The sequence below is a fragment of the Aythya fuligula genome, chromosome W (genome assembly GCF_009819795.1).
Source record: "Aythya fuligula isolate bAytFul2 chromosome W, bAytFul2.pri, whole genome shotgun sequence".
NCBI classification, from domain to species: Eukaryota; Metazoa; Chordata; class Aves; order Anseriformes; family Anatidae; genus Aythya; species Aythya fuligula.
This window is the reverse complement of record NC_045594.1, coordinates 18,063,305-18,087,644: the sequence shown is the minus strand read 5'-3', so window position 1 is coordinate 18,087,644 and position 24,340 is coordinate 18,063,305. Positions and strand designations below refer to the sequence as shown.

General features: G+C 44.3%; 1 protein-coding gene across 1 annotated transcript in view; it reads right to left on the bottom strand.

The window, feature by feature from the left end:
- Window positions 1-24,340, bottom strand: part of LOC116501385 (ceramide transfer protein-like) — a 139,236-nt gene that overhangs the window by 66,847 nt on the left and 48,049 nt on the right. The window contains exons 6-8 of the mRNA XM_032206910.1: window positions 14,870-14,977; window positions 13,906-14,044; window positions 12,200-12,283 (exon numbers count right to left, since the gene is read on the bottom strand). Of these exons, the coding sequence (XP_032062801.1) occupies window positions 12,200-12,283; window positions 13,906-14,044; window positions 14,870-14,977 (331 nt within the window). The remainder of the gene's footprint in view (window positions 1-12,199; window positions 12,284-13,905; window positions 14,045-14,869; window positions 14,978-24,340) is intronic.

The following is a 24,340-nucleotide window of genomic DNA, read 5'->3' as shown; positions in this document are numbered from 1 at the left end:
GTGTACTGACCTTGACCTACAATGAGTTCATGTACAGGTACCCGTAATATATAGCAATCTCTTAGCAGAGAAGTTCCTAAAGACTTGGTACAGAACTTTTTACAAGAGGAATATAGAAAGAATGCCATCCAGGGGGACTGTGACAGGCTTGAGAGGTGAGCCAATGCAAACCTCACGAGGTTCAAAAAGGCCAAATTCAAGGTTCTTTCTGCACCTGGGCTGGGGGAATCCCAAACCTGAATACAAGCTGGACAATGAGCAGATCAAGGACAGCCATAAAGAGAAGGCTATGGGGGTATTAGTGGATGAAAAACTGAATATAAGCTGGCAGTGTGCACTTGTAGCCCAGAAAGCCAATTATAACCTGGACTGCATCAAAAGTATAGCTAGCAGGTCTAGGGAGGTGATTCTCCCCCCTCTACTCCAATCTCATGAGACCCCACCTGGAGTACTGCATCCAGCTCTGGGGCCCCCAACACAAAAAGGACATGGACCTGTTAGAGCAGGTCCAGAGGAGGGTCACGAGGATGCTCAGAGGTCTGGAACACCTCTCCTATGAAGACACACTGAGTGAGTTGAGGTTGTTCAGCCTGAAGAAGAGAAGGCTCCTGGGGGACCTTATTGCAACCTTTCAATACCTAAAGGGGGCTTATAAGGAAGATGAAGAATGAGGAGGCATGAGGAATGAAGAAAATGAAGGAAGTCACTTTTCATTTAAGTGTTTTAAGACGACCAGATGTACTAAAAATACAAACTTCCCTAATGACATTTCACATATTGAATGTGTATATATAGCAGATACACCAGAAGAATGTAGATACAAAGAAATGTCCTAAAAGTAAATTAAGCTGAAGCTCCTACCTCATCCACCAAGAACTGTTTGACAAAGACTGCTCTTTCAAATTGAATCATTCAGTGAAATTAAATACTCAACTTTTTTTTTTTTTTTTTTTAAAAAAAAGCATTTTCATTTTTTTGAAATTTGTTCTAATGATTTAGTCTTCAAACATGTAGATTTTTATATAAAAATGGGATTAGTGGAACTGTTAAACTTGCTTATAAGGGAATGTTGCAAGCTTGCTTATCTTTGCTGACAAGATGCACAAAAGATTTATTTAAAATTTCAGTTATATAGAATCATAGAACAATTTAGGTTGGAAAAGACCTCTAAGATCATCCAGTCCAACCTTTAACCTAGCATTGCCAAGTCCACCACTAAACAATGTCACTAAGCACTACATCTACACATTTTTTGAAGACCTCCAAGGATGGTGACTCAACCACTTCCCTGGGCAGCTTATTCCAATGCCGAATAACCCTTTCAGCGAATAATTTTTTCCTATTATCCAACCTAAACCTCCCCTAGAGCAACCTGAGGCCATTACCTCTAGTCTTAGTGCTTGGTGCTTGGGAGAAGAGACCGATCCCCACCTCCCTATAGGCTCCTTTAAGGTAATTGTTAGAGTACAATAAGGTCTCCCCCAGCTCCCTCAGCCGCTCCTCATAAGACTTGTTCTCTAGACCCTTCACCTGTTGTCCTTCTTTGGACATGGTCCAGCACCTCAATATCCTTCTTGTAGTGAGGGGCCCAAAACTGAACACAGTATTCAAGCTGTGGTCTCACACACTGTTGGCTCATTTTCAGCCAGCTATCGACCAATACCCCCAGGTCCCTTTCTACCTGGCAGCTTTCCAGCCACTCTTCCCCCAGTGTGTAGCATTGCATGGGGTTGTTGTGCCCTAAGTGGACTAAGGACCCGGCACTTAGCCTTGTTCAGCCTCATACAGTTGGCTTCAGCCCATCGGTACAGCCTATCTAGATCCCTCTGCAGAGCCTACCTATGCTCAAGCAGATCAATGCTTGTGCCTAACTTGGTGTCGCCTGCAAACTTACTGAGGGTGCACTTGATCTCCTTGTCTAGATCATTGAAAAAGATACAGAAGAGAACTGGCCCCAGTACTGAGCCCTGGGGGACACCACTAGTGACCAACCTCCAACTGGATTATCTCCATTCACAACTTTTTGAGCCGGGCCACCCAGCCAGCTTTTAACCTAACAAAGTGTACACCAATCCAAGCCACGAGCAGCCAGTTTCTTGAGGAGAATGCTGTGGGAAATAGTGTCAAAAGCCTTACTGAAGTCTAGGTAGAACACATCCACAGCTTTTCCCTCATTCACTGAAAGTCACCTTGTCATAGAAGGACATCAGGTTAGTCAAGCAGGACCTGCCTTTGATAAACCCATGCTGACTGGGCCTGATTACCTGGTTGCCCTGTAACTGCTGCATGATGGTACTCAAGATAATCTGCTCCATGAGCTTCCCCAGCACCAAAGTCAGACTGACAGGCCTGTAGATCCCTGAATCCTCCTTCCAGCCCTTCTTGTAGATGGGCATCACACTTGCTAGTTGCCAGTTGACTGGGACTTCCCCTGATAGCCAGTGTGAGATATGTTCATCTGATTTGTGTCAGTATGGAACAATGCTAGGGCCGCATGGTATGATGAATGTGACCTTCTGTCTTACATACCCTTGTATAACCACAAGTCTAAGAAAAACAGAGTGGTTAATGTATATAGTTCTTGTATCTTGCAAAGGAATGTTTTAGCAATTCGTGTCAATAGAGAGCTTGAAGGGAAATGTATTTGTAGGCTTTTCCTTGAAGTTTCTGATATCTGAGGGGGTTCAGAATAACTGCTAACTATTATGACTATTGCATGGGACACTATGCAAGTCTCTGATATCTGGCCAGGAGATTAAGGAGACGGGAAGAGCTGAAGAACAACTAAAAGACAAAGCTTGCAGGGGACGCTGCACAAGTCTCTGACATACAGCCAAGTTGGACAAAGGAGAAGGACAAGAGGGAGGAAGACTATGAGCCTTCAGCATGAGAGACCCCCAGAGGGACCACCAGAGACTGATGGCACACCCAGCGCTGTTTGCTTACCTCTATTCCTTTAATAAATTGTAAACTTTGATTATAGTCCTATTTTGAAGACTGAGCCATATATTACACCAGGACTGCTGATAAATGGTGGAAAGTGGCTTGACACTTCTGCCAACTCCCTCAGTATCCTCGTCTGGATCCCATCTGGCCCCATAGACTTGCATACATCTAAGTGGTTTAGCAGGTTGCTAACCATTTTCTTGTAGATTATGATGGCTTCATTCTGCTCCCTGTCCCTATCTATGAGCTCAGGTGCCTGGATACCTGGAGAACAACTGGTCTTGCTGCTAAAGACTGAGACAAAGAAGGCATTAAGTACCTCAGCCTTTTCCTCATTTATTGTCACTATGTTTCCCCCAACATGCAATAAAGGACGGAGACTTTCCTTAGTCTTCTTTTTGTTGCTAATGTATTTATAAATACATCTTTTATTTTCTTTAAAAGCAGTAGCTGCTGTTAAACTACTTAATCTCTGACATCAGCAGTACAATTAATCCTTATCAGAGCAAGCACTTTATATCATTGAAATATCTACTTCTACGATTCATTCTGGAAGAATGCTGAAAGCTCCTTCCCATTGCCTTTCCTCTTCCTTCCTCATAACAGTTTTGGCAATACTCTATTGGAGGGTTATAATAATACCCTACTTGGAGGGTTGAGTCCACTCCTGGGGAACTGAAACTAAGGCTAAAGAGGGACTAATATTCTGGCAACGAGGCTCTACATGAATCAAGGGCACCAGATAAAGGGGACAAGCCTGAAGGGAGGAAAGGGAGAAGGCAAGACCATACACTGTGGTGTGTATGGTCTACCGAGGGAGGCAACCCCTATGGGTATTGACCACCGAGTAAGAGGGCCTCGACCAGACTTCTCCCGCACTAAGGTCAGGTTGTCCCGAGAAAATAACATAAGAACCTGTTTTTAAACCCATACAAAATTGTGATTAATTTTCCAGGAGCTGGATCACCCCGAAAGGCTGAACGGTAACACAAGCCCAAATTGACCCTGAAAGTGGGCCCAACCCCTTAATTGAAGGCATTTCCCACACCCTCACGATTGGACAGCACAGAAGGATAAGAAATGCTATACTTCCTGGTATTTTTACAGGGGCAATTGAGCCATGAGCAAGAATGGAGGAATAACTTTTTCATTTTGGGGGAGGAAGTGGCCAAGGCCTTTAACCTTAGTAACTGCTGGGTTTGTGGAGGACCGAGGGGAACTGAAAGTTGGCCCTGGGTAGCTGGCCTGGTCGAACCCAAGTGGTAGGTTAGTAATTTGAGTGAAGTTCATAATGGGACACAATTTTGGAAAGAGGAAGGAGGCCCATGGCAATTGCATTCATTGGATCGGGGTATATACTGTTTAAACAGAACAAGAACGGTAGCGGTAGGAAAAAGCATTTGTAATTGGACTCTGTCTCCCAGATATGATTGTACTGTTCCTGAATGTGGACCTATAAACTGTACAGCATGTAGTGGGAAATGGAATGCCATAAAAGTCCAGCTGAGAAACGGGACTTGGATGAAATGCTCATATAGGGAATTTTTTGGATCTGGATGTGAAACCGTGGCAAGAGCACAAGCGGGGGGGGGGGCAATTTGACGGTCAGATCTTGAGCTGTCAGCGTAATAATACCACTAGGGAGCAGCATGTGGTAAGGGTCTACCGCTGGAGGTGGCAAGATGAGAATGGGAGACGAGTGTTCTTTAAGCATTTCTGGTCAGCTCATAATATGACAGGTCGCCAAGGAAAACTTGATTGTAATTGTAAATGGGAATCCAATGCGGGAGCTTGGAGGTATGCATATACGAGTACAAATGGGGCAGACATTATAACAGGACCACTCAGTGATAAGAACACTGTATTTTCACGCTCCAAAGAATAAAGAAGGATGGGATGGTCCTTTTCTAAAAGGGAAGTGGGCCCTAAAGGGATATTATTGGATGTGTGGCAAACATGCCTACAAGAGGCTACCCGAAAACTGGTCGGGAATATGCTATGTGGGGGTACATAAGACCCTTGTTCTTTTATTGTAACAAATACAAGGAAATCATTTAGGAATAAAATTATATGGTCATTTGTTGAGGGATTTTTGAAACAGCAAAGATCCCATGGCTTGCTGCAGCTGAGCAAACCAAGCTACCAGGATGACTATGAGAAGTTCCCATGACAGTGTTCCCACATCGCCCGATTGAGGAATTTAGAAAAATATTGTTGCCAGCAGCTGGCTTCAAGGGCAAGGTCTACGTGACTGCTAATCACAAGGGGGTTGTTTTCTTGCAGGTGGGGTTGTTTTCTTGCATTTGTTGTTTGTCTGAGTGCTTTTGACCAATAATCTTGTGTGAGACACTATCTGCCCCTGTTAAGTTTGCTATAAAAGTCAGGCTATTCGGGTAATAAAGAGAGAGCGTGATCTGACCATACTAGTGTCTGTCGTATTTTCGGCCGTTCTTCCTGCGACATCTGGTGCCCGAACAGGCTGAGACCCGCAGATGCTGAGAGATGCTGAGAGACCTGAGAGACGCTGAGAGACCTGAGAGACACTGAGAGACCTGAGAGATGCTGAGAGACTCCGAGCACAGACCCGAACAGAGAGATCGCAGTGAGACGTGGAGATTGACTGATACAGAGATCACAGTGAGACGTGGAGATTGATACAGAGATTGCGGTGAGACGTGGAGAATGATTGATACAGAGATCGCGGTGAGATGCGGAGATTGATAGAGATCGCGGTGAGACGCGGAGATTGATACAGAGATTGTGGTGAGATGCAGAGATTGATTGATTGATACAGATCGTGGTGAGACGCGGGAACAGAGGAATCGCGGTGAGACGTGGAAAAGTGACGTATTGCGGTGAGATGCAGGACATCCAGAGTCGAGTTGCTACGGGAGATCGGAGGCGTCTGTGGAAATGGCAGCTGGCTATGGCGGTGGTGCAAGCTTTGTCAGTACAGTCTGGCACCGACAGACCACCAAGTATGAAACCTGAGACCTCAGGAATGCGGCAGACACGAACTTTATCGTCGGTTCCTGCACCCACCCCGGTTCGGGGTATTACCTCTCCAATAAATCAATCAGCGGCAGAAATAACTAAGGGACTGTTGGAGCAGAGTGGGGGCTGACCTCCCCACCCCCCGCGCCCGAAAATCTTGATAAAGCTGTGCTGCCAGCATCTGTGCCGCTGCCAGGCAGCAATAAATCCACTCGGGATGCTTCACCAATGAGAGGTGCAGCAGCAGCTTGCGAAAATCGACCTTCACTGGAGGAGTTGTTCCAAAAACTGCTAGTGAAACTCAAGAACTTAAAAATTACAGATTCAGAGCAGCTTCCTCTCTTGTCTGCCCCACCAGAGCCGACTCCCTCATTATCCCTCGCTACAACACCGTCGGCACGAAGTAGGGACAGGTGCTCTGACATCATACGTGATGCCATCATAGAGGGGCATAGGCATGCTACATCCTTGGCCTGCCCTATTATTATCGACCCTGTGCAAGGCACCGGGTTGTGGAAGCCACATGACTGCAAGCTTCTACAACAAGCTCGAAAAATGGTTTTGGACTATGGATTACAATCCCAGGCGGCTAGACAGATAATTCAATGGATTTTCCAGGCAAAACCAATGTGTCCACTTGACTGTCGAAACTTGGCGCGCTTATTGTTAACTCCTTCCCCATTGTTATTGTTTGAAAGGGAATGGTTGCAGTTAGCACAGGGGGAAGTGGGTCAACTGAGTCAACCGGGGGACCCTCTGTATGGGATTACTGCAGAGATGTTAAAGGGAACGGGTACTTACCTCAATACCCAGATTCAGTTGCAGTTCCCTGCGATTATTCATCAAACAGCTGCGCAGCTCGCACTGAGGGCTCTTCTTAGTCTCCCAGGGGAAAAGAAAGTACCTCCATTCACATCTGTAGAACAGGCCCCTGGGGAACCATATGCTAAATTTATTGATCAGTCCAGGCAACCAGATGTGGTGGCACAGAACTGTCAAAGATTTGCTTTTATGGTACCCTCCATTAACAAACAGGCAAAGCACTATGAATGGCTAGTGCTTCTACAAGGGATGAGGAAGTCCCCTACATTATGGCAATTATATGTGGCCTGGGCACTACAACCAATTCGGACAGCGTGGTGTGACATAATTATTTACCATTATATGGATAACATTCGGTTTGGTAGGCCAGAATGCTTCCAGGATTCATATTTAAAGTTTATTTGGGATACTTTGGAAGCAAAAGGGTTGAAGATAGCCCCAGAGAAGGTTCAACAGAAACAGCCATGGTTATACTTGGGATGGCAAATATCAGACTCTACTATTCGTCCCCAGATAGGTGATATAACTACGGTGTTACATAAATTGATAAATGTACAAATGTTCCTGGATAATATTCAGTGGGGTTGCCACATTGTATGGATTCCTAATGACGACTTAGCTATATTATTACCTTTATTGCGGTGCAGGAGTGCAGAGCTGCAGATTACACTACCAAATGACCACCGGCAGGCTCTTTCACAAATAGCTTCTAAGGTTGCAGCTGGCACTGCTTGCAGACGTATAGCAGACGTTGCACTCTCTTTCCTAATTAGCAATCATGTGTCTCATCCATTTGCAGTGATTGGTCAGTGGCAAAGAGAAAAGGGGGAGAGTAAGGGGAGACAAAGACAGAAACGGTATCAGAAGGATGCCACTGACACTAACAGCACGGGTAATAGGAGTAGTATAAGTGACACAGGTGATGGCAAGGGTGGAATGATAGGGCAGCATTTTCGAGTTCTGGAATGGATTTTCCTGCAGATTCAGCCAAAAACGAGTGTTCAAACATGGGCAGAAGCTATCGCAGAGTTAGTACGTGAGGGTTGCTCTCAGAGTATTGAGATCAGCAGGCAGGAACCAGGAGGTCTGCCAGGATCTACTCAGGATCATTTGGAATGGTGTTTACAGCAATCCATACCATTACAAGAAGCTGTGTTAGATTACCCGGGATTGGTACATTCCCGAACTCCAAAGGGGCCTCTCCGGCAAGTTATAAGATCATATAAATGGCAGATAGTACCACGGCTTTCGTCCTGACCAGTGGTGGGTCGCACTGTATACACTGATGCAGGTGTGGCAAGTAGGAAGGCTGTGTGTGTGTGTGGTACAAGAACAGAAGTTGGGAGAAATACATAATTCCGGGGGAGACAGGGGACTCATTACAAACATTGGCATTGTCTGCTGTTGTTTGGGCTTGTCAGTGCTGGATGCATGAGCTGATTAATTTTGTCTCAGACTCTCTGTATGTTGTTAACGTGGTAAAACAGATAGAGGATGCCGTGATACAGCAAACTAAGAGGGACAGATTGTTGTCATTATTTCTGCAGCTGCAAGATGCCATTCAGGGGAGAACTACACCTTACTGTGTTATCCATATGCATAGTCATCAGTTCTTGATTGGGTTAGCAGAAGGTAATTCACAAGCAGACAAGTTGGTGAGTATTGATACTTTTTCAAGATTCATATGGGCAACGGGCAACGGTGCAGGGGGGAGAAAAAGCACACCTTGTGTATAGACATCTGATGGTGTTGCCTTTATTAGAGTGCCACAGCAGGTCAAGATGGACGATGGTCCAGCGTATGTCAGCAAAAGGGTTAGAAAATTTATGAAAATGTGGGGAGTAAAGCATATCACAGGTGTTCCATATTCTCCCACGGGCCAAGTGATGGTTGAATGATCACACCAGGTTTTAAAGGAACACTTAGTGAGATTAAAAGAGATCGAGAACATCGATGAGCAATTGTCCGAGGCATTGGTTGTCTTGAATCACTTATGTTTGACTAGTGACAGAGAAGACCTTCCTGCGAGTATTCATTTTCAAACAATAAATATAGCAGCACCAAATGTGTTACCACAAATAAGAATGAATTACCGAGATCCTGCTACAGGAACTTGGAAAGGGCCATACGGGTACAGAAATACAAATAACACCTGTGATTACAATGACACTGCTAGGCAGGGTGTAGGGGCTTATGGCACGGAGACAAGGGGTAACAACTATAGCATTTGGAACAATCGTACAGCAATGGTCTTACCTCCTGATGTTTTTCTGATTTGCGGGGATAGGGCCTGGCAAGGTATCCCTGCAAATGCTATCAGAGGTCCATGTTACTTAGGTAAACTTACTATATGTGCTCCTAGCTTGTCACAGTTGCATGAGATCACTAGACATAAATGGGCATTGCTCGCACCAGATTGCAATGATAATGTTGAATTGCTTGGTGCTGCAGCTAGAGCAGCATTGGCAATTTTAGTGGCAGGAGTGGCATCTGTGGCCACACTTAATAACTTAGAAACATTGGTATGCTGGGCTGAGAAGCAAGCCCATGCCACGACAGAGATGTTACCAGATCAAAATAGTCTGTGACGTGCGCTCTTACAGGATCGAGCTGCTATTGACTTCTTGCTTTTGGCTCAAAGGCATGGGTGTGAGGACTTTGAGGGAATGTGCTGTTTAAACCTTTCTGATCATAATGAGTCAATTCACAAATCCATTACTTTCCTGAAAGAGCACATGAGAAAGATTCAATATGATATCAATCCTTTCGATCAATGGCTCACTGATTTGTTTGGAACAATGCATAAATGGTTACTGGGATTAGTCAAAAAGGGATTAAGGATTCTGTTTGTTGTGGTGTTAATCATCATTGCATGTCGTATTGTAATAAATGTGGTTAAAAAGTTACTTGTAAAAGTGTTAAATCAGGCTTGGTTTGCTCAAAAAGAAAAAGGGGGAATTGTTGAGGGATTTTTGAAACAGCAAGGAGGACATGACTTGCTGCAGCTGAGCAAACCAAGCTACCAGGACGACTATGAAAAGTTCCCATGACAGTGTTCCCACATCGCCCAATTGAGGAATTCAGAAAAATTTTGTTGCCAGCAGCTGGCTTCAAGGACAAGGTCTACGTGACTGCTAATCACAAGGGGGTTGTTTTCTTGCAGGTGGGGTTGTTTTCTTGTTGTTGTTTGTCTGAGTGCTTTCAACCAGTCATCTTGTGCAAGACACTATCCGCCCCTGTTAAGTTTGCTATAAAAGTCAAGCTATTCAGGTAATAAAGAGAGAGCATGATCTGACCATACTGGTGTCTGTCGTGTTTTCAGCCGTTCTTCCTGCAACAGGGAGTAGTGCCCAAAAATGTGGAGATAATGAATGGCCTCCTGAAGGAATCATACAGTATTATGGACCAGTTACCTGGAACCCGAATGAGGTAGTATCGGGGGCCCAAGAACCTATTTATAATTTGAATTGAATAATTAGGTTGCAAGCTGTCCTCAAAATTGTAACCAATCAAACAGTGACGGCTTTGGATCTTTTGGCTGATCAGTCCATCCAGATGAGGAATGCTATCTTTCAACATAGAATGGTCTTAGACTATTTACTAGCAGAAGAAGGGGGAGTGTGTGGAAAACTGAATATTTCTAATTGTTGTTTACAAATTGATGATAATGGAAAAGTGGTTAAACAGACAACAAAGGAAATTAGGAAATTAGCCCATGTGGAAACTTGGAAGGGTATGGATTGGGATTTATTTTCATGGCTGCCCAGTGGACCATGGGTTAAAAGGATGTTATTTTTACTTTTATGTGGTGTAATGATGTTATTGTTTATACCTTGTATGATACCTTGCTTTACATTATTGATATTCCGAATAATAAATAGTACCCAATTTGTGATAACTTCGGTAGAGAAGAAAGGTGATGTGTCAATAATGATGCTTAAGAAATGGACCCCCCAAGAACCGACTGATGAAATCCAGTTGTTACTGGCAAAAGTTGAAGAAGAGATACTAATTGAGAATATTAAAAAGAAGATGAGGAATTGTAAGGAATGTTCCAGCAATTCATGTCAATAGAGGGCTTGAAGGGTAAACCTTGAGTCTCTGATATCCAGCCAAGAGATTAAAGAGAAAGGGGAAGCTGAAGGACAACTAAAGACAAAACTTGCATGGGACGCTGCACAAGTCTCTGACATCTGGCCAAGATGGACAAAAGAGAAGGACAAGGACAAAGCCTGGGAGGAAGACTACAAGCCTTCAGCACGAGAGACCCACAGAGGGACCACCGGAGACTGATACGCATGTGCCAGTGGGAGGGTTCGGATTCCGGGAACTAATTATAATAACCCTGACTTTTCTAGAAGTATCAATGAATATGTATTAGCCTAGGAGTATAAAAATCAGCCGCCTGATGTAATGTGTGTGTGTGTTGGAGGAGCCCAGACTCCCCGCGCACCCAGCGCTGTTTACTTGCCTTTTATTGACCCCATAAATAAACCTTATAAAGCTAAATTGACTTGGAATTTATAACATCTAGAAAGAACAATTAAATACAGCAAGGAAAGATGCCAGATATGGGGACTAGAGGCCATTATAAGAAAATGGGAGACACAGAAAAGGATTATTTTTCCCATATATTTTCTGGTCCTTAATTGAAGTATTTACATTTAATAAAACACTTTTTGTAAGTACTTCTTTTTGAGATTCCATCAGATTTGAAACTGGAGGCCAGTACAACTTCAAAGTTTTGTGAACCAGTCTACAAAGAACGCAAATAGATTTTAAATGCATATAGAAAAAGCATCAAGATTTCTCAAATAGCAGGACTTGCACGAGTTCTTTATATTTACTGCATGGATGCAGCAAGTACAATGACTATAACCAGATCATTTAAGGTAAGAATAAAAATCATCGTACCATTGAAAAAAATGGTTTAAAAAAAAAAAAAAAGCGCTAAAATTATGATAAGTGAAAATCAGCAACATAATGTTGACTTAACCATTAAGTAGCCATAGAACTTGGAAAAAACAATACTGGGGCACACCTAACTGGAAAAGCATTGTGTTCCACCATACTCCTAAAACAGATAACACGTGCAAGAAAAAAATACAATTACCTATCACAAATTTCAGTTCGCAATATGATACAGCCATTTCAACAGAAGTTTGTAGTGGAAACAGCTTTGGAAACAGAATAGGAAATTCCATCTTGACAAGTTTGCATTAAATATTTGTGTGAATTAAATTAAGTACAACTCAGAGAATCGTGAAAAGCAATCAACGTATGATAATCTGAGCATGAATGAGAGCTTCCTGTCACACATTTAAATAAATATTCTTGTAGTTTTCTGCTTAGAAAAGAGCATAAATATCAGTCTTATATCAGACATGAATTTTATATCACACATGAATTTTCATTGAAGAAGTTTAGACACACCTACATTTTTCCTTACTGCTGTTACTGCTATGTAAAAAATCCCCATCAGAACGTATCGTAGGGAAATCATCTTCATCATCTTCCACCACTAAATTTGAGAGAGAGAGAGATTATGTTATGGGAGTGAGAATTTTTTTCCAATTCTTTATTAAGCAAGAAAGATTTAAGGTCATCTTCATGGCTGTGGTGACTTTACTCAGCTGGGCAGCTGAGCTCCACCACAACCACTCTCTCACTCCCCCTCGTCAAAGGGAAAGGGGGAGACAATATGATGAAAAGGGTTCAAGGGTTGAGCTAAGGACAGGGAGATCACTCAACAATTATCGTCACAGGCAAAACAGACTCGGCATAGGGAGATTAATGTAATTTGTTAACTATTACTAACAAGCTAGAGCAGTGAGAAACTAAAAAACAAAACAACAACAACAAAAAAAAAAAGAAACAAAAACAAACAAACAAAACTAAAACCACATTCCACCCATCCACCCTCTTCCACCTCCTCTTCCCGAGCGGCACAGGGGAACACGGAATGGTGGTTGCAGTCAGTCCATAATGCTTCATCTACTCTGGTCCTTCACTGTCACCCACTGCCCCTGCTCCAACATGGGGTCCCTCCCATGGGATGCAGTTCTTCCCAAACTGATCCTGCGTGGGCTTCCCACAGGCAGCAGCTGTTCAAGAACTGCTCCAACATGGATCTGTACCATGGGGGTCCATCTGTCAGGAGCACACTGTTCCAACATGGGTCCCCCATGGGCAGCAGTTCCTGCCAGGTCACCTGCTCCTGCATGGTCTCCTCTCCACGGGCTACAGGTCTGGCCTGGAGTCTGCTCTGGCAGGGGCTCTCCATAGGCTGCAGCCTCCTTCGGGTCAGATCCACCTGCTTCACTGTGGTTTCCTCCACAAGCTGCAGTGTGGAAATCTGCTCCACCATGGTACACCATGCCTTGCAGGGAGACGGCCTGCTTCACCATGGTCCTCTCCACAGGCTGCAGGGGAACATCTGCTCCGGAGCCTAGAGTACCTCCTCCCCCCCCCTCCTTCTTCACTGACCTTGGTTTCTGCAAGGCTGTTTCTCACTCCTCGCTCTCCCAGCTGCTGTTGTGCAGCAGCTTTTTCCCTTTTTAAAATCTGCTCTCAGAGAAGTGCAACCAACATCACTTATTGGCTCAGTTCTGGGCAGCAGTGGGTCCCTTTGGAGCCGGCTGAAACTGGCCCTTATCTAACATGGGGCAGCTTCTGGACTCCTCACAGAGGCCACCCCTGCAGGCCCCCCCTAACAAATCCTTGCCACATAAACCCAATACACTGATTTAGCAACTTTTTTTATTTTTTTTTCCTATAATAAATCAAGTCATTAAACTTCTGTTTGTTTGTTTTCCAGCAGTAAACTAATTTGACTTCATCTTATGGGAGTAAATGATTACTGTTCTATAACATCAAGTTCTTAAAAGACCATTTATTCTAGTAAGGTTGATACTAACCTGTAGCTGCCAAAGTTAACCAGATTTTTATGGGAATCCAATTTCCGAAGTGACAATAGTTAACACTGTTTATGCAGAAATATCTATGATTAATCACTATACTATGCTTAAGATACATATTTCCTTTATATGGCATCAAATGCTATAGTAACTATTTCAAGGGCGATTGCTTACTGTGTAAAAATTTAGATTCTATTAAGTTAGGAGTTTTCAATTACAGTTTTACCTTTATCTCTCTGGAGTTCATCTTTAGAAACTGCATCTGCACAAGCATGAAAGTATTTCTGTAAAGTATCGACTTGTCTACACAAGATGTCTCTAAAGGTTTCCATTTCAGCAAGCTTCTCACGTAAGCTATGTCCCTTCTGAAAATGCAAGAGAAAAAAGCCTCAAATGCTTTTACATACTCAACAACAGTTCAATGCCTAAATAAAAAAATAAATGATTTCTTCAGGTATGAAGAAGAAATTTTTCAGATACACTAAGGACATTTCAGATATCAGTAGCTATGAAGTAATGTTAATATTAGAAGAATATGGTTATAGGAAACCATATATAAGTATTCCTTACTCATTTTGTCCGCTGGTCTCAGTTTTTCTTCTTGACTGTATGTGCTACTTTAAAGAATTCAACAAAAGCTTATTAAAAATGTGATCTTGCATACTAACAGGTTTGTGCCTATTTGCCTGAAAATAGTCAGTGCTAGTTTAAGATCTTGGTTCTAATCTTTACTCCCCTTTTTTGTGTTGGTCCTTTTGTGCTCTCCCAGAAGTACAACCCACCCAAGTTCAAATGTTAAATATTTATATGCATGAAACAAGAAAAGCCATAATTTGTCAATCAGGATTAATCAAATGTTTTAGGTCACAGGCTCAACATTCCTTTTCATTTAGAAGCCCTGATATTCTCAGGAGTACACTAAGAAAGGTTAGTAAATCCTCTCACAAGTCTGATTTTCTCGTTATTAGAAGATGACACTGTAGTCTGAAAGGGATAAGTGCACAGAGGCACATGAAAGCTTCCTATATGATCTATTCATCCTCACATGCTGAATTATTGCTTATAGTAAACCAAAGATTTAGTACTTTTTCCTTTAATTGTGTGAATGAGTCTTCACATAGCTTATCTTCTTTCCAGTTGCATAAGCGTCTTATTTTCACACCAATGCTAAGAAAATGTTATTTACTAACCTTGAACGAAGAAGTAGATGTTGCAGAGTATCCACTTGCTCCAGAAACAAGAGACACCACGGAGCCATGACGTCGTAAACTTGACTCTGATCCATAGCCAGATTCAGTCTAAAACAAACAAACAAAAACATCAACAATAAACACCAAAAAACAAACTAACCACACAAAATGGTAGTAGAATGGTAGGGATTTACATAATGCATGGTTTCACTGTTTATCTTAAGCTGTATGCATGTGCCTGCTGTCTCTGCATCAGTTTTAAAGAAACATTTATTTTACATTTCTTCTGATAAATAAGTATTGATCTAATTTTATTTCACAGAATCACAGAATTTCTAGGTTGGAAGAGACCTCAAGATCATCGAGTCCAACCTCTGACCTAACGCTAACAATCCCCACTAAACCATATCCCTAAGCTCTACATCTAAACGTCTTTTGAAGACTTCCAGGGATGGTGACTCCACCACTTCCCTGGGCAGCCTGTTCCAATGCCTAACAACCCTTTCAGTGAAGAAGTTCTTCCTAACATCTAACCTAAAACTCCCCTGGCTCAACTTAAGCCCATTCCCCCTCGTCCTGTCACAAGGCACATGGGAGAACAGACCAACCCCCACCTCGCTACAGCCTCCCTTGAGGTACCTATAGAGAGCGATAAGGTCGCCCCTGAGCCTCCTCTTCTCCAGGCTGAACAAGCCCAGCTCCCTCAACCGCTCCTCGTAGGACTTGTTCTCCAGGCCTCTCACCAGCTTCGTCGCCCTTCTCTGGACCCGCTCAAGCACCTCGATGTCCTTCTTGTAGCGAGGGGCCCAAAACTGAACACAGTACTCGAGGTGTGGCCTCACTAGAGCAGGGTACAGGGGGACGATCACTTCCCTAGACCTGCTGGCCACGCTGCTTCTTATGCAAGCCAGGATGCTGTTGGCCTTCTTGGCCACCTGAGCACACTGCTGGCTCATATTCAGCCAACTATCAACCAATACTCCCAGGTCCTTCTCCGCAAGGCAGCTTTCCAATCACTGGCTATCCAGCCAATTTTTAACCCAACAAAGTGTACGCCAGTCCAAGCCATAAGCAGCTAGTTTCTTGAGGAGAATGCTGTGGGAAACGGTGTCAAAAGCCTTGCTGAAGTCAAGGTAGACCACATCCACAGCCTTTCCCTCATCCACTAAGTGCGTCACTTTGTCATAGAAGGAGATCAGGTTCTTCAAGCAGGACCTGCCTTTCATTAACCCACGCTGACTCGGCCTGATCGCCTGGTTGCCCTGCAAGTGCTGAGTGATGACACTCAAGATAATCTGCTCCATGAGCTTCCCTGGCACTGAGGTCAAACTAACAGGCCTATAGTTCCCCCAGGTCTACCCTCTGGCCCTTCTTGTAGATGGGCGTCACTTTTGCTAGCCGTCAGTCGCCTGGACCTCCCCTGACAGCCAGGACTGCCGATAAATGATGGAAAGTGGCTTGGCCAGCTCCTCCGCCAGTTTTCTCAGTATCCTCGGGTGGATCCCATCCAGCCCCATCAAATTGTGTACATCCAAGTGCTGTAGCAGGTTGCCAACCATTTCCTCGTGGATTATGAAGGTCACATTCTGCTCCCCATCCCCTTCCACCAGCTCAGGGGACTGGGTATGCAAAGAACAACTGGTCTTGCTGATGAAGACTGAGGCAAAGAAGGCATTAAGCACCTCAGCCTTTTCCTCATCTCTTGTCACTTAGTTTCCCCCACATCCAGTAAAGGATGGAGATTCTCCGTAGTCCTCCTTTTTGTGTTGATGCATTTATAAAAACATTTTTTGTTATCTTCAATGGCAGTAGCCAGATTGAGCTCCAGATGAAATTTGGCTTTTTTAATTTTGTCCCTGCACAGACTTACAACATCCTTATAGTACTCCTGAGTGGCCCGCCCTCTTTTCCAAAGGTCATAAACCCTCTTTTTTCTCCTAAGCTCAAGCCACAACTCTGTTCAGCCAGGCCAGTCTTCTTCCACGCCGGCTCATCTTTGGGCACGTGGGGACAGACCGCTTCTGCGCCATTAAGATTTCCTTCTTGAAGAGTGCCCAGCCTTCCTGGACTCCTCTGCCCTTCAGAACCACCTCCCAAGGGACTCTGCCAACCAGTGTCCTGAACAGCTCAAAGTCAGCCCTCCGGAAGTCCAATACAGCGGTTTTACTGGTCCCCTTCCTGACTTCGCCAAGAATGGAGAACTCTACCATTTTGTGGTTACTCTGCCCAAGACCGCTCCTGACCACCACATCTCCCACCAGTCCTTCTCTGTTTGTGAAGAGAAGGTCTAGCGGGGCACCACCCCTGGTAGGCTCACTAACCAGCTGCGTCAGGAAGCTATCTTCCACGCTCTCCAGAAACCTCCTAGACTGCTTTCTCTGGGCTGTGTTGTGCTTCCAGGATATGTCTGGGAAGTTGAAGTCCCCCACGAGAACAAGCGCTGACGATTTCACAACTTCTGCCAGCTGCCTGTAGAACTTCTCATCCATCTCCTCATCCTGGTTCGGCAGTCTATAACAGACCCCCGCCAGGATGCTTGCCTTGTTGGCCTTCCCACTGATCCTAACCCATAGGGACTCAACCTTATCATTCCCAGACTCAAGTTCCACGACATCAAAACTCTCTCTGATATAGAGCCACACCACCACCCCTTCCGTACTGCCTGTCCCTTCTGAAGAGCCTATAGCCAGACATTGCAGCACTCCAGTCATGAGAGTGGTCCTAACACATTTCCATGATGGCAACCAAGTCGTAGCCTGCCACATGATGTCTTCCAGCTCCTACCGTTTGTTACCCATGCTGCGTGCATTAGTGTAGATGCACTTCAGTTGGGCCATTGCCTTCTCATTCATTGGCCATTGCCTTCTCTTCTTCATTGCCTTGCCATTGCTCCCCCAGCACACCTCCAACAAACCTTATTTCAGCCCCATCAACCTTCTTACCTAGTTTAAAGCCCTCTCAATGAGCCCCGCCAGCTCCTGGCCTAGGATCCATTTTCCCCTTAGAGATAGGTGGGACCCGTCTGCAGCCATTAGGCCGGGTGCCAAGTAAAGCGCCCCATGGTCAAAAAAAAAAAAACAAACTTTCTGTGTTGGCACCAGCCTCTGAGCCATGTGTTTATCAGGTGGGCTTTCCGTGTCCTCTCTGTACCCCTCCCTGCCACCGTAGGGATAGATGAAAACACCACCTGTACTCCCGCTCCATCCACTAATCGTCACAGTCCCCTAAAGTCCTGTTTGATAGCCTTCAGGCTTCTCTCTTCAATATCATCACTGCCAGCCTGGACTATCTGATAGTAATCAGAGGGGCAAACCAGGTTGGGAAGCTTTCTGGCAACATCCCTGACCCTGGCCCCAGGGAAGCAGCAGACTTCCCCACAGGTAGGGTCAGGCCAAAAAATAGGGCTCTCTGTTCCCCTGAGAAGGGAGTCGCCTACAACGATTACCCTTCTTTCTTTCTTGGTGGAGGCAGTCTTGAGACGTGGAGTCAACTTCCTCACCCTAGGCATCCTCCACGAGTAGACTTTTCACCTCATCCTTACCCACTGGTCTCTCAAGCTCCAGGGCCTCAAATCTGTTGTGTAAGGGCTGGCTGGGGGGGGCATTGTCTGTGAGGTCGAGCAGGGACCTGTGTCCATTCCTCCTCATCTCCTAGGTCCCCTCCCTCTGCCCGAGAGCGACAGGGCAGGGGGTCCAGCCCCATTTGGGGTGTCTCACCCCGGTACCTCTCCTTCAGGCCTTGCAGGGAGTTGCTCAAACAGTCTATCTCCCGCTCACACTCCCTGATGGCCCTCAACCTCTCCACCTCCTCCTTGAGCTCTGCCACCAGGCTGGACCAGTTCATCCACTTGCTCGCACCTCACACACAGAGTATCTCTGCCTCCCTCAGATGGCAGCAACAGGCTCAGATACTCCCTGCATCCGGAGACCTGAACTGCCGCATTTTGGAGTGGGCAGTCTGTGTGGTTACAGACTTTCTAGAGAGAGCTCTCTGCCTAATGTAGACCATTGTGGCCTAGCTAGTGGTAGATAGCCATTAGATGAGTTGTTCTTATGGGAGGGGGGGAACGCTCTTCCCTGCCTGAGCGTGCCCTGCCCGCATGCACTGCTGCGCAAACTGCCGCGCCCCGCCCTTCTGTCACACCACACCCTGTTTGCCCATCTGCTTTTGAACATCAGGGTAGAGGGGCATTGCTAGCTCCGCCTACGCCTCGTCAGCCTCCCTTGTGAGGGCTGCTGGGTCCTTGCGGCTCCCTTGGCTGCCTCGAGCGGCCTCGATACTGGAAGAAAAGCCCTGCCTGTCCCGATCCTCCGCTCAGCTGCAGAATGCGTCTGCCCCAGAGCAGATCGCCTCGGCAAGTTGCAAGTCTCACAATATGCCTATACATATTCATAACCCATCCCTGCTTCGTATTAAAATTAGTTCCAAAGTCATTTCCATAAACTCCTCCCATCTGCACTTGCGCAGTGTATTCTGGTGGTGGTCATCGGGGGTCGTGGGGATGAAGACTGATGACTCTTCCTTGTCACCACTAGTTGACCTCTTGTCTTTGTGCAGACTCAGTTGCTCCTTGGCTCTTGTCCATCCGCAGTTTCTGCCAGTTTCTTTAAGATAGGGTCACATTCTTATCAAGAGACTGACCTTGGTAAAGGGCCCAAGGCTTCTTGCTTTAATTAGTTTGCACAATGCACAATAGATAGCAAAGACACTAAGTAGCATCCACTAGTTTAATGGTCAGCACTCTCTCTCTACTTGATAAGATTCTCCTAACTCCCTCTCTCACTATAACTCTAATCACATTCTCTGCAGTATTTGTGAAAAAAAAATCCTACTAAAACATTTAAGAGATCACAACACAGTATCTTATAAAAACAAGAGTGTAATAGAAAACAAGTAAATAAAAACAAAAACACAGCAGAAGAGCTGGAAGGTACTGGAAAAGCTGGACTTTGTGGAGACTAAGCAGAAGAGGTCTGTTGAACACCCATGTTCCAAGGGTGATTTTTAAACTCACTGCAAACATTTCAATATATACTTGAAGAAAGAAAGGGCACTGCTAATGTGAGCCAAGGGTGAACTACCTAGGGATGGCTACAGATAGTAAGAAGAATGCAGCCACAACAAGTAGGGTACTTCAGGATGCATTTCTGTAGACTGAAGTTAAAAATACAATTAACATGTGTCTGCAGGTCTGCTTTATCAATTGTTCTACAGGCTCTAACAATGGAAATTTAAGGTTTCAAAAGCGAAGTGGTTAGTCAGCAGGAAAGCAGAGACAGGGTTTTCCCAGTCCAGGTCACAGCAGATGGATAATGATTGCCCTGACTACAGCCTTCCCAAGCTCAGTGCAGGAGGCTATTTAGAAAGCAAAAAAAGCTAAAAATGGTTTTAACATGACCTTTCTTTGCAACTGCAAAAACAGGTAAAGAAATTTAGATATATTTCTCCCCCTACAATGATAAATGTTGCAAGTCTGAGCCAGTTTCAGGCTTGGAGTTGAGAAGCCTACATTTTGCTCATTCAGAAGAAACATTTTTACATCAGAAAACCCTAGAATATAAAGTACAGTGGCCTCCTTCAATTCAGGTGAAGACGACATTATTATTTATGCAGTCATATACCCATCAGGAAGAAATAGACTACAAAAAGCTTTACAGCAACACAGACCAAATCCATTGATATGCATAGGGATCAGCATGTTTATCAATAAGCAGATAAACTATCAAAGCAAATGCTTCTGGGGAAAGAAAAAAAAAAAAACACAAAAATTATTAAATCTGTCATTTATCTACTTTAGTTAACAGTTACCTTGTCATTGCCACACACAGGAACAGATTTTTTTTCCTTTACTCACTCCTCAGACATTTACCTAGTCATCAGAATAGAAATCCCTATTAATTGCTTGACATGCCCCAGAGTATGCAGTAGGTAGCAAGCACTGGAGGATGAAGAAAGTTGGAATTGTCAAAGATGGGAAAGTCCATATTATGTTTGACAGAGAATTTAAGAAAAATTGACCCTATACCTAAAGGAAAACATATTATTCAGTTTAAATTGCCATTTTACAACAGTAATTTAGAAAAGGTGTGTGTGTGTGGGGATGAGGAGTGAGTTTTATTTCAAACTGTCCTGGTTTCAGTTAGAACAGAATTAATTTTCTTCCTAGTAGCTGGTGGAATGCTGTGTTTTGGATGAGGATGAGAAGAGTGCTGATAACACCCCGATGTTTTAATTGTTGCAGAGCAGTGCTTATACCAAGCCAAGGACATCTCAGCCTTTCGCTCTGTCCTGCCAACAGGCAGGCTGGGGGTGCAGTAAGAGCTGGGAGGGGACAGACCCAGGACAGGTGACCCAAACTAGCCAAAGGGGTATTCCATACCATCTGACGTCATGCTAAACAATATATAGGGGTGGCTAGCCGGGGGGAGGGGGCCGGACTGCTCGGGGTTAGGCTGGGCATCGGTCAGCGGGTGGTGAGCAATTGCATTGTGCATCACTTGTTTGTACATATTATTATTACTTTCCTATTATCACCATTGTAACATTATTGTTACTATTGTTATTATTATTTTGTTATTATTATTTTCCTGTCTTATTAAACTGTCTTTATCTCAACTCACGGGCTTCACTTTCCATTTCTCTCCCCCGTCCCAGAGAGGGAGGGGGGAGGGTGAGCGAACGGCTGCGTGGTATTTAGCTGCCAGCCGGGTTAAACCACGACACAAACACAGTGCTTATTTTATATATTAAACCCCATATATCTTTTATATCTTAAAATCTAACACATTTTACTTGGCTTTCAAATCCTATTCCATATTCTTTCCATTTTCTTTTTGCTATAGCCTTTGTTTTTATCAATCTTAACACCCACTTCCCTCAAAACTCCCCAAATACCAAGAAAGGCTGACTGCACCCATTAGAATTGAACAAAAATGGTTATATGAAATAAGGGACTACTTAGGACATTCATCTTTTTGTCATGTTCCTGACATAACTTCAGATTACTGAAGTTGGCCAGGGTAGAAGTTTCATAGAAATAGTTCTTCTGTTTATGTCAAAATTTGTTTAGAAATGAAGCCTGGTCTGGTTTAGAAGCTCTTTATGCACACAGAATCCTGCCATCTTGCAGGATAGCCTTACTCCCATTTCCAATCATACATCAAATTGGCAAAGTAAAGATTAAGCACAAACTAACCAAGCAGTAATTCTGTCAGATTGCAATTTCTTTTTTTTTTTTTTTCCAAAAGATTAACATACTAGCAAGTATCAATGAAAGTTCTGAAAGAATAACTATATAAGCAAACTATATATATGTTCTGCATAACAAGGAGAAAAAAGTTCATACATTAGGAAACATTTTTAAGATCTTCAGTCAAATACCCAATATACCCAATACACAATAGATGTACTAACATTTTTTAAAAGTTAAAGGAAAACAAGAATTGGTTCACAAAGACTAGCACTACTCAATTCTATAATTTTCATATTAGCCTGTGGACCAAGAATGAGTCTAACAAAAACAGAATGCTAAAGTGATGAATTAACTTAACACTTCAAATGTTTAGATATAACACCTAGTCTCAGATACAGATATGCCTCCAGAGGGTAAAGATTTGTGCACCTTTTCCATCTGCTTTGTCAATGTCCCCTTCCCTAGCAAAGGATCCCAGCTGTCTGGCTTCCCTGCCCAGTAATTCCAGGCTATTGGACCTGCTATCCCAGCACCAGAGCAGTCAGGTGACAAGGTGCTCACCTGGATGACAACTGAAATCTTTTTGCAAAAACTATTGTAGCTCACACTAGGATAGGCCTCGGGTAGTTGCTGATGCTTTTATGATACCTTCTTCTTCATATTCCTGTTCCTCTAATGGCCCAGCCACTTCAGAGTAGCCTGCCTCGTCTTCTTTCTCCCCAGTCTGAGTAGGAGTTCCTCTGCTTTCTAAGAGACCTGACCTTGTCATCCACTGTTTCATCTTGGTTATGGATGCAACTGACATTGGTACAGTCTGTTTCCCTGGCCCAGCCTTGGGGCCTGTCACACAGGTTGGAATGACTGCAGGGCCTGTCACAGGGGTTGTAATGGATGCAGGGTCCAACACAGGGGTTGGAGTGGTATTGATTGTGGCCCAGTAAGCATAGGCCAATTTCCAGCAAGTTGTAGTCGTTTGTGTCTCTTTGGAATTGCCAGAGTGATGACACCCCTTTTTCAAGCATTCTACCAGGTTTTTAGGATTTTGCAGTTGTTCAGAGGTGAATTTCCAAAGCACTGGAGGTACCCACTGCTCTAGAAACCTGCCCATATCCTCCCACACTCCCTGCCATTCACAACTATCCTGCCTCAGGACAGATCTCTGGATGGCATTCCTAAGTAGTTGTTTAACCTTAAACAAAACTTGAAGTGCATTCAGCAGACATAACAACAAGAACATGCTGGTCTGAGTATCCCAAGGATATTCAACATCTTCGAGAACTATCGTAACAAGCTCGGAGGATAAGAGGGCGGTAAAGGAGAAAGAGAGAGTGAACAAGTAGGAAAAAATATCTTCCCCTTTCCCCTCCACAGATTGGCTCCCTGACGAAAAAAGCAATAGTACTATTGTTATTATTTTCTCTGTCTTAATAAACTGTCTTTATCTCAACTCACAGGCTTCACTTTCCCGTTTCTCTCCCCCATCCCAGAGCGGGAGGGGGGAGGGTGAGCGAACGGCTGTGAGGTATTTAGCTGCCTGCCAGCGGGGTTATACCACAACAGGCTGCGGTGTAGAGCACATTCTTTACATCTGGTCCTGTTCGGACTGGCCCAAGGGCTACTGCATGGACTATTTCCTGCTTGATTTGTTCAAAGGCTTGTCGTTACTCAGGGCCCCATTCAAATTCATTCTTCTTACAGGTTACTTGGTAAAGCAGGTTTACAATCACACTGTAATTTGGAATATGCGTTCTCCAAAACCCCACAACACCTAGGAAAGTTTGTGATTCTTTTTTGCTAGTTGGTGGAGACATAGCTGTTATTTTGTTGATCACATCCATTGGGATTTGACGCGTCTATCCTGCCATTTTATTCCTAAAAACTGGATCTCTCGTGCAGGTCCTTTGACTTTATTTTGTTTTATGGTAAAAACGGCCTTCTGAAGGATTTGGACTATTTTCTTCCCTTTCTCGAAAACTTCCTCTGCTGTGTCATCCCAAACGATGATGTCATCGATATACTGCATTTGTTCAGGAGCTTCCCCCTGCTCCAGAGCAGACTGGATCAGTCCATGGCAAATGGTAGGGCTGTGTTTCCACCCATGGGGCAGCTGATTTCAAGTATATTGGACTCCCCTCCAAGTGAAAGCAAACTGTGGCCTGCACTCTGCTGCTAGAGGGATGGAGAAAAATGCATTAGCGATATCAGCTGTGGTGTACCACTTGGCTGCCTTTGATTCCAGTTCGTACTGGAGTTCCAGCATGTCTGGCACTGCAGCACTC